The 11,393-nt window shown below is 37.3% G+C and overlaps 1 protein-coding gene across 2 annotated transcripts in view; it reads left to right on the forward strand.

Annotated features, from left to right (window-relative positions):
• Positions 1 to 8,827, forward strand: part of ITGA9 (integrin subunit alpha 9) — a 215,709-nt gene extending 206,882 nt beyond the window's left edge. For both annotated transcript variants that reach the window (XM_058034571.1, XM_058034562.1), the window contains exon 28: positions 6,176 to 8,827. In XM_058034571.1, coding sequence (XP_057890554.1) covers positions 6,176 to 6,274 — 99 coding nt within the window. In that variant the 3' untranslated portion in view covers positions 6,275 to 8,827. The remainder of the gene's footprint in view (positions 1 to 6,175) is intronic.
• The last annotated feature ends 2,566 nt before the right edge of the window (positions 8,828 to 11,393 follow it).

The raw sequence follows: 11,393 nt of genomic DNA on the forward strand, positions 1-11,393 counted from the left end.
TTTTCTGCTTTTCTCCAAGGAGGTATTTTCTCCTGGACCGGTCAGGGGGAGGGGTCAATTGGATCTGCTTTCCTAGAGGAGACCCTTTGGGGATTCTCTCCCAGATTTGTCTTGAACCAGGACAGGTACCTAGCCTTAGTGACTGTTTTTTGATATTTGGTCTTTCAGATAGGTATAGGGCATTTGGTTAAAATAGTAGTTTATTTAATGATCCCTTTGGGGTATTCACATGCCATTGGAACAGAAAGAAGCTGTGAGAAAAGCAGAGAAAAGAATGATCAAAACAATTCTTATCTTATTTGCTGCTCCTGTGTTTGTGCTCATGTGGAGTGTGGTCTGGAGATTGTTTACCCAAGGTGGTTGCTTGATAGGATTCTGGTGGAATTGTTTATGTTAATTAACCTATCAGGTCCAAGCTGTGGGGACTGTCAGTTGGCAGATAGTCACGAGTTTTTAGTTAGTAGTAAGTATTCTTTAGTATTCTTTGTAGTATAGTATAGTATAGTATAGTATAGTATAGTATAGTATAGTATAGTATAATATAGTTTTAATAAAGCAAGTGTTCGACATTCCGAAGTCTTGGAGTCAGATGCCAATCATTCCCAGACATTGGGTGGCCTGATATTGCTATATCCCTTTAGATAAGTTTATTACTTGGGAATGCTCTTATCAAAAAAAAGAGTTTTATCTTATTATTTCAACATTACAAAGTAACTGCCTAATAAAATGTGTGTTTAAAAACTATGCTTGTTTTAGTACTACAGTATGTGAAATAAATTTACTTTTAATGTCTGTGAAGAACTACAGGTCTTCTCCCAACATACCAGCAGTAATATCTCAAGAAATTTTAGCCAGATTAAATGACAGTAAGTTAAAAGTTAAGGGCTTTTTTGTGTACGTTACATTGCTTTGTGCCATAGTAATGTCTATCAGGTGCAGTACACTGGGATCAGATACAGGTAGTAGATATGAAATTCTTCCACAGTAGCTAAACAAAGCATTTGCAGAGGAGAACTTATCTTTGAGCAAGCAGCTGGACTTACCTTTGCCTCAGTTCCCTGGCTGTATAAGTATATATGTCATTGTGTACATCTACAAAGTGTGTGTTATATGTGAGTGCAGCCACTTGAGGAATGGTGATGTTTGAACCACATTATTTTCATGTACTTGTTTCATTGAGCAAATGAGAACCTACATTATAAGAAAGTTGAGGGATTTGCCTTTCAAACAATCAATGAAAGACTGAATAATCGAAGCCAGACCTCCTGCAGGCTCATAAGCTTACTTCAGTTACACTATCATCCTTCCTCTGAAATGCACATTTTCTCCTTTAACTATAGGCAAGACACATTGCTCCTCTCCAAACATGCCTCTTCCTCACATGGCGACACAGGATTGACAGTTTGACAATTCTTGGTGGAAAAGCTGATACAAATATCTGTTTGTGACCTCTTTGTACTGTGGCAAGCATTCTTTAACTGGGAGAAAGAAAATCCTCTTGAAACTGATGGCTTGCCAGAATCATCCAGGGCTATGCAAACCCAAGTGCAAAGTGTTTTTACCTGCCTTCCTGATAACAGTAAAATGAGATGCATTTAGACATGCGTTATGAGATGCATAATAAATAGTGATCAATCTCTACAGGGTTAAATACTCCATGCTTCTAATCTCAGCAACACTGCTTTGCAGATGTTGGGAGTGTTGTTCCTCTGCCGACTGGTGGCATGTTAATGGGGTGTAGTTCCTGGCCCTGCTTTGACCCATGATTAGCTGCATATTTTTCTAGCTGTGGTACTATTTATGTGAAGAGAGAAGTACCCAAGTAGCACACACCAAAAAAAGATGAGAAGTGTAAGTCGATTGTGAATGCCTTGGGACATCCACCTAGATTAGCAATGTGGCAGTAAAAGATTAATTATGTAAATGCAGAGTGTTCATCAGGTATGACTGGGCACTGCTTATAGATAAAGAAATTGTGTACGAAAGGAAAGACAGCTTGTGACTAAGGCACTAAACCTAAAGTATGTTGTCAAAGCTTTGTTCCCTGGGAGATTTCTTCAGTGGTTCTTATGTTTTATTTCTTACCCCTTTGTTAGTACTTACTTTTCTGTCTTTTCTTTTTACATGTTGGCTTTTCTTTTTACTTGTTGGCATGTTGTGGTCGGTAACCTTGTCAATAGAATAATATTGTTAAAAAATCAGTACTTCTTGTGTGCAGTTTAAGACACAGAGTATGCACTAGAGAAACTTAATGAAAAACTAAGAAGTGGCAAAACCTTCTGATACAGTTTTGAATTCTGTTTGAGTATCGTTGTTCACAAACCTCTATTCCAAACTCAGTTATAGTTGAAGCACTACAGTAATTAAGACACAATGTTGTTTTTACAGCACTGTGTGACTGTTACAATTTTTTTCTTATTTCCTAACTACTTATGTTAATGGGAAAAATATTTTTAGAATGCAAAACATAACCATTGTTCTACAATCCACGTTTCAAGCTATTTCTCTTTTTATTTGATTGGGAGAATAAACCTTGTTGGGCATGATAAAAACACTTTAGAAATTTACCTAACAGTGAATAAAATAAAAGCAGATATTGCTTGCCCTCTGCTCAGTTTTGTTTTTCCTCAACTGCAAATTAAATTTTATTTTTTAATCTCAACACTCTTCAAACATATTTATAATTCACATCCTAGAGAAATAACCACAGTCCCATACTTCAGGTTGTGTTGGGTAAGTGCTTATACTTTTGAAGTTTAGGAAAATATAAGATCTAGTAATTCAGCCTTTGGATATGCAGAAAGTAGCATCCCAACAAGATAATTCTTTATTATGATACTAATTCAAGAGTTTGAAATGATTTTTGATTGAAGTTTTCTGTTTTTGTGGGTGCTTGAAGAATGCTATTCTATATGAGTGTTGTTAGATATGATTTACTTGGGATTGAAGGGATTTTAAATCTGGCATGGCAGTTAAAGGAAGTTGTGTATGCTAAAGACTAAGTACCTGTGTTTGAATAGACGACTTGGCTGTCACATGGCAAGAAATAACTTCACAATAATAGGTGTAATTTCCCATCTCAGACTAACAGTTTTTGTATTGCTTTATTATTCAATATTGCCAGAAACATGCTTTCTTCTCAACATATACTGTAAGATTGTGCTACAAAAGGGTACATGGGCTGGAATAACTAAATTAAAGATGTGTGTAAAAACCTATGGATGGTTTCAGGTTTTGAAGTGACAAAAAATAACCAGTCCTTTCCGGAGGTGCTTCAAGTATTAGAGCTGCTATAAGGTGCTTTAGATTCAAAACCTGAAACCATCCATGGGTTTTACAGACATCCTTTAATTTAGTTATTCTAGCCCATCTATCCTTTTCTCATTTCCTGTGTTGTCTTTAGTGGATGATGCCTCCTCTTCCCTTATAACCCTTCAGTTTTCCACAGCTTTTCATAGTGTCCTAGGGTGGCATTATGATGCTTGTTTGCCCAGTCGGGTGTTCTGTTTATGCTGGATATTATATTCTGTGCCTTCAAGACTGGCTCTGACATTGAAGGTGGGGAGAAGAAGAAGCAGAGTTTCATTATCAGCAGCACTCTCCTCCAGTCTGTGGAACACAGAACTCCACTGTTGTTGTCTGGGCATGCATGGGGCAGAACAGAGCACTCCTTTTGCTTTTTAGTTAGTTTAACTAGCTGAGGCAGTCCAAGTTTTCCCTGGACTGTTTTTCTTTCCCTTTTCTTGGAATCGTTCAAACCTGCTCCAGACTGAGACCCGGGAAAACACCAAGAGCTTGCACTTTGTGGCCTGCCGGGGCCTGCTCTGGGCAGAAGCCTTTCCCAGCACTGGAGGAACTGATAACAGAGCGACCACCCACTGGAGAGACTTTCTGAATTTGTCATCTCTTCAGAGTGGTGAATTAGTTTTGTCATCTGGTATTGTTCATTTCTTGTGCTGGGGAGTGCTTTGCCTGTTAAATAAACAGGTTTTCTTCCACTTCTCTCCAAGTAAATTCTTCCTGAACTGGTTGGGGGGAGGGGCTGTGTGGGTTTGCTTTCTGGGGGGGCCCTTTTGGAGGTTTTCTCCCAGATTTGCCCTAAACCAGGACACATGGTCTCTCTTTGCCTCCTGTAAAAGCAGTCTCCTGTTGCTCTGCTTCTCATGAGTGCCTTCCCCAGGCAGAGGTTTCTGCCGAACCAGTTGGGGCAGGGGCCGATTGGATCTGCTTTCCTACCAGAGCCCCTTTGGGGATTCTCTCCCAAATTTGCTCTGAACCAGGACAGTGCCACAGCCACATGAACAGTTCAAGCAACATTGTAGCCAGGTGGCTCTGTACCTAATGCAACAAAGGCTTAGATGAAGTTTGTTTCCAGTCTGCTCTGTTCAAATCTTTTTGCAGATGTGTTGTTATCATAACTTTTGTGACCCACTTGGCACCAAATTAGGCTGTCATGCTTTAGGAATTGTATTCTTGAATTTAGTGTTCCCACTGAAACACTCCGAACTCCTCTTAGGTGGGATGGAGAGGAGAATTGGAGGTACAAAATGTGAAGGTCATAGGTTGTGGTAAGAACAATTTACTGGAAACAGCAATGAGATAAGAAAACAAATATTAACAGCAACAATATTAATAACAAAAGAGTTGAAAAGAGTGATTCACATGCAAAATGCTACTGAGCCCGACTCAACTGCAGGCACATAACCTGGAGTGCTGCCTCTGGCTCAGAGCCAGCATTACCCCACTGTTACCCCCACTTAGCTTTCTTGACCAGAAGGAACCCCTTCCCCTGGAAGAGATTCCCTGCCATCCCTCAAATGACATGAGATCATGTAGAATAATCACCAGGTGCTAGCTAGTAGAACCCCTCTGGCTACTGCAGAAATTATCCCTGTTTGGCTGGAACTATGACAGTAAGTATGTATGTAATGTATATCTATGCATGTATGTAATCTAATCTCTAGATTAATAGCATGTTCCATTTTACCGAAAGAGAGGGGCTTGTTGGACTGTGCTACAGCTTCTGTCCTTTGCACAGAAGGCAAGAGGCAGAGGTAAGGCTGATGATAGGATGGTGTGTGCATAGTCTCGTGCTGCTGTGAATTCAGGGTATAATTCAAGGCACAGGCAAGGACTTAGACTTTAGGAAGATGTGTTGGAGCAGCCCCCTTGACAGATTGAATATACTGCCTTTTAGACCCCTGTGAATTAAAATACACTTGAAGAAAATGAAAGCTTTTGAAAACTGAAACTAAGAAGTGCAATTTAGTCGAATTTTAGTAATGACAAAACAACACAAAATATTCTTACACACAGGCAATTTGGGGATAAAAGGTGGCAATAACTGAATAACTGGTTGATAAAAGAAGACTAAAACATCATGTTTTACACAGCAGGATTAAGACAACAGGTTTAGAGTGGTGGGAATTACATAGATGTTTAATTATGTTGAGCAGAATATTTATTTAGTGATCTCAGCAGTTCTAAGTTTGAGGAGTTGTCCTTGAATGCTTATCAAAGTCTGTTATTAAAATAATGTTTGTTTATCTGAAACACTTTAAGAAACAGAGATAGGAGAATTTTTATCCAAACTGAGATGAAAACCAGTTGCATTTCTTTAAGTACAAGGGTTTAGGAAACAAGAAGATATGCAAAAGTGACTATCAGTGAGTTTAGTTGGAACTGAGAAATGGGAGGTGGGTGACTGCACTGTATTCCTCTGGTCCCTCTTGTTTTGTGGGGTTGTAGATACTGAGAGTACTGTTCATAAAATTCTGTCAGCATTTACTTAAGACTCAAGAGTTAGCCTGGTTTTAGGTTCAGCTGCACATTTAGCATTGGTCTCTATTTTAAACTAATAAACCTGTATCTGCTGGTATTTATTAGAAATACTTAATGTTCTTTTTTCTTTTAGCTCATATTTCCTGTAAGAAGATTCCTACCTCAGAGTAGTTCACTTACAAGGAACAGAGTTCTTGTGAAGATATGGGACCCAGTCTGATCTAATTTACATTATGTAAATAAGGAACTAAGATTTTAGATTGGCACTTGGAGGAATTAAATGCTAATTCCTTGGGTAGTTCTTTCTGCATAATGTTATCTGTCATCACACCGACCAAGAAGTATCAATTTAATGATTCAATAACTGACCACTGTCATCTCTTCTGATTTTCAGATGGGCTTCTTCCGACGGAGGTACAAAGAAATTATCGAGGCTGAAAAGAGCAGAAAGGAGAATGAAGATAGTTGGGACTGGGTCCAGAAAAATCAGTAAACTGCCCATGAAAACAAAACTGCCCAGTCATGTGACATGCACTTGCTAGTCTATAGGTCCTGCTCTCGTATCTTCCATATGTGGAAGAAGGAATCTTCTCCAGATTTTTCGGAGATCCCATTGATGCTGTGTCTTTATTACTCCAAAAAGCTAGGGAACATATCCTGAGGCAACCACTGCAGCCATGTCAGGTGACTGGAGCAATTCACACTTCATTTAAGAGTTGGACTTTGAACTTTGGTAACGAAGCTGCAGTGCAGAGCAATATTTATGAATCCAACTATGTAGTATGCCCTCAGGGGAAGACTTTAACCTAAGAATATTTTTTATAAATACAAGCTTTTTATATTGAGTATGTCTTTATATTTGTATCAATGTTTTATAATTTCTATTGAATAGCTATATAGTTCACTCAAGCACTGATATCTGGCTAAATCTTCGGAAATACATAGGTGTGTATATATAAATATATATATACATATAAAAAATTATATTCTACTTTTAAACATCAATGCAAGAGAGAAAAGAGAGATTTGCAGATAAAGGTAGCTGGAATCCTCATATGCTTAATTCACAATGCTTGGTAATATCTTATATAGATAATTTAATACAAATAAGCCAAAATCTTTTTACTGTCTCTTTCTTTAAGTTAAATTTGGGATTTGATTTATAAGCTACAGAACCTAAAGTATTTCACAGTTGTGATACTCTGTATTTTGAGTCTGTCCTTTACTAGCCAGGATGGGAGAGGATAAAAATACTTCTTCATTGGCATGTAGCAAGATATAGCTTGCTTTGGCTCTCTGAAGAAGGCAGCACAGAATGTTCTCTTTGGAAAGTTTTCTTTTGCAGTCTCTATGACTGTACAGTTGAGATACCAGAAGGACATAATTGAGCGAACCACTATGGCATTGACAAATTCCTTTCAATAATTTTTTAAAAAGGTAATTAAGTCATATTAATATTAAGATGGATAGTTTTAAAGCTACTGTTAAAGATTATGATCTGTTGCTATCAAAGCAAGTGATAAATTGCTACATGCTGTGATCATTATCTTTTTCATGTGAGTTACATACTTGAGTCATGAGTTTGTTTATATGATAATTTTAAGAGAGATAAGTAGATGCAAGGATTAAAATGTTTGGATATTTGAGTCTTGAGATTGCCTGTTGGGGTGTTCCAAGTACTGAATGTATTTCCTCAAGAATTTAGAAGGACGTTTAGTAAAGATGCAGGTGTTACAGGAGCTCAGCTTGCCACTTTTATTGCTGGTAATTCTTTAACAAATTGGTTTTGAATTAGAAAAAATCCAGTTGTAATTAATTCAAACACGTTTCTTCAAAAAGCTCTTGGAATTCTGAATAGAAATAATGGAACTTTGTAAGACTTGGGTTTAGATTCTACTTGTATTTTACAATTTGTGAATAAGGAGCAAATGTCATGTTGGTATAAAATCCATGTAAAGGAAAGAAGGGCCAGGTAGAAAGCAAAACCAGGACTGAAATTTTGCAGGATGTCTTCTTCCTTAAGAGTGTGGTAAAAGAACAGCTGGAAGCTTGGAAACTTGAATGCAGAGAACATGCAAGAAATCTACTTCAGAACAGGTCTTGCTCTTCCTTGCCATATTCATGATAACTTCAAATTATAAAAATGGACCACATTAATATTCCTGTTTGCTTTTTACCACCACCATCATCAAGTGTCGGCTATTACTACAGTATTGACCGATATTTATTAACTATTAGCTATCTGCATGCATTAGGGAGAAAATAGTTTTAAAGTGAATTAAGTGTGTTAATTCAACATCTGACAAGAAAAACTCAAAAGTTGCTTGGGTTATGTGAGAAAGAAATTAAGCCTGATGTAAACTCCAAGCCTGTAGACCACTTAAGCAATCTTTTCAAGGTGGTGAAGACTTTTGCAACCGTAACAGTGAAAACAGCCCTTTCTATGCCTAAATACATGAATGATAATGACTCCACATACCAAGTCAGTGATGTGCAGGAAGCCCAGTTTGCTGAAAGCAATAGATATGAAAAAATTTTCTTTGACAATATTTAGTATCAATTTTCTTGAATGTCTTCTGTTTATGGGCACATTTTGGAGTTTTGCACAAGTTCAAAGCATAGTATCCATTTGACATGGAAATATATAATACTGCTTTCACTAAAGAATTAAGGGAGTCACGGAATTAATCCCAAGTCTACCCACTTTCTTGGGTTTCTTGGATATAAATGAAAATAGAATATAGTTCATTGAATGTGCATTGATTAAACTGGTGTGAAGACTAATTACTTTTGGAGCTTGGTTTGCATGCACAGTAGAATATCTGCACCATCGTTCCTTCTTTTACTTAGAATGTTATTACTTACATATTGTGAAATTGTATATTTCTTTTTGTGAACTTGTGATTGGAAGAATGTGTTCACTCTTACTAATGTCACCTGTATTTAGAAGCTTGTGTTTACCTGTATTCTGATTCACTTGCACTGTTTTGGAAATGTCAGGTTTACAAAAAATACAACTTTTTGGAATAAAAAATGACTGCAAAATTATCCTAATAATATTTTGTCAGTTATTGGCCTTGTCTATCTCAAGTACTTTTTCATTAAGTGGGTGAGACATTTTCACCTATATATTTGAATTAAGTACTGTATGTGTGTGTTTGTCTGTGTGTGACTGGTAGACATCTTTTATTGTAATTCTATGATTTATAACATCAAACTATTTGGAGACAAAGAGTACAGCTGACTTGAGTACAGTATTTTAAACCCATGGAAATAAAGTAAAGGTAGTGAGAGTTATTTATATTTCATCAATCTTGCTTTCTCAGCATGAAATTAAATCCCATGTGATTGTGATACTGACCTATGTTAAGAGTATCAACCTGTGTAACTTGAGTTCTGTTTCAATCTATGAATTTGGATGAAAGTTTAATTTTTTAGCTTCGTGTGCTTTTCCTGGAAAGATTTATAGTCCATAGTGGCTGGAATATAGTGGCTGAATAATATATTTGAAATTATGTTTTCAACTCTATACATTCCCATGCTTACTGGTCACCTGTATAGGGAGCAGAAGCTAGATGTAAGCTTTTACTCCTATTACTCTTGAGGTGTTTCAATGTTCTCTAGCCATACTAAAGCAGTCTGTTTCCTCAGTATTAAGACTATTGGCTCTATATCTAAGAACAGGCTAGGCAGAGTTGGGACCTGACCTCTGACCCAGAGCACATTTGTACTGGTGAAAGACCACGGCTTTATATACCACAATGCCAAAGACACTGGAGAGTTCCAAGTAGATGTGGGTTCTGACATGAAGCTAGCACCCTTCAAAGTAAAAAGAAATGTTCTCAGTCATTGCTGGGCAAAAGTTGTAGGAGCAAGCTGCTGCCAAAAGGAATGTAATGCCCAGCTTGCTTTCAGAGATTAGTGGAAGAACTAGTGCTGCAGCAGCTAAAATAATAACCAGAGACTTTTGGATGTACTAAAATCTCTTTGTTATCATGTGTGCATGTGTGTGCCCACATGTAAGCAGGCAGTGTACATCTCCTTCTGGGGCCAGAGGGTTGATGAGCTAATGATGCCCTCTGTGGGGCTCACTTCTTGTCTTCTTGATAAGCAGAGAACAGCAGTTTGTACATAGCAGGATTTTGTGTGTTGTGTTACTCCAAACAGCTTTTAAGAACCTCGTGGTACTTCTGTGACAAAGTGGCTTTGTTTTAGAAATCAAACCCACAACCTTCTTTCCAAAGGAAGAACTAGATCAAAATTCAAGAAAAATAAGATGTTTCTTAACAATGGAAAAAACCAGCTCATTTGTTAGCATTCTGCTCAGCCTGGCTCATGTGTCTGGACTGGAGCTGGTCTGACATTTTGGCTCTCTGTGCCTGCCATTGCCTGCTCTTTGGATTGGATGTAATGGAAATTTCTCTGCTAAATCTTTTCCATTTAGTCGTGAAATACCCCTTGAAAAAGATAGGACACTTTCCCCCATACTTTTTGGGTCTAGTGGGGTGCATATTGACTTGAGTAGTCCTGGGTAAGGTGTCTTGATTTTATTAAAATTCTGAGTGCATAATGCACTGGATAATTGAGATCCCAAACACCTAAGGATGGTGTCATGGGAGTCATTAAGGGAGCAAAGTAGATTTTAGTGTCCTCTGGCCCCAGTTTGCTTACTACCACAATTAAAATACAATAAAGACACAGCTATTTTCTATAGATTCAAATGAACAAATGAATTTAAAGTCATATGACTATTTACTACAGCAAATCCAAAATTTCAGTATTTCAAATGGCTGCAAATGGAGATTTTATTTGCAAGTGGTTTTGACAGAAATAAAGAATGAGTGGAGAAATGAGTCTTATTAGTAAAAGAGCAATGAAAGTTAGTTTATCATGTCTTGATCACATTATAATCTCCTGTGAGTATGGGAAAGGAATAATTCACATATTTCTAGTTCATTTCTACTTGCTTTTTAGGTAGCTAGTGCCATTTTAATGCTTGAAATTCTAGATATGAAATGTTTTAGTAAATTAACCTGCAGTTCAACAGCCATGAAGAATCAGAAATTAATGAAGTAGTAACCTTGAGCTGAGATGCTCAAGTAACCTGCTGCAGACATGCATTCAGATATGATGTATTGACTTGCATTAAATTATTCTAGATTTATACCAACACAAGTGAGAAGGGACTCAGATGAGCTCCCCTGAAGCTGAAGGACACACATCATGAGACAAGCTTTGCACTAACCTATGTAAGTGGTAATGTACAATAATTTCTGTCCTTAAGCAGTTTTCCTCTGGACTTCCAGTCTGAGAGCTTTGTTATTCAATCTTAATGATGCTGGTCTGTGCTATAGTCAAAAAGATAAAAGGAATAGTAAGGGAAGTGATTGCTTTATCCAGCAGAGACCACTTCACAGAGATGATGTATTCTGTCCTACATCAGTCTCTCAATGGATATAGAGCACTTGAGAATTGGGCATGATCTACCCCTTACCTTTATCTAACTTAAATAATCAGATTAATTATTAAAATTATTATTTTACTGTGTTGATTTTAGGCGAATGGCACAGAGTAGGAAACTGACAATTAAGTGATAACTTATTACGAGGTCA

This window comes from Melospiza georgiana, chromosome 1, assembly GCF_028018845.1.
Source record: "Melospiza georgiana isolate bMelGeo1 chromosome 1, bMelGeo1.pri, whole genome shotgun sequence".
Lineage (NCBI taxonomy): Eukaryota > Metazoa > Chordata > Aves > Passeriformes > Passerellidae > Melospiza > Melospiza georgiana.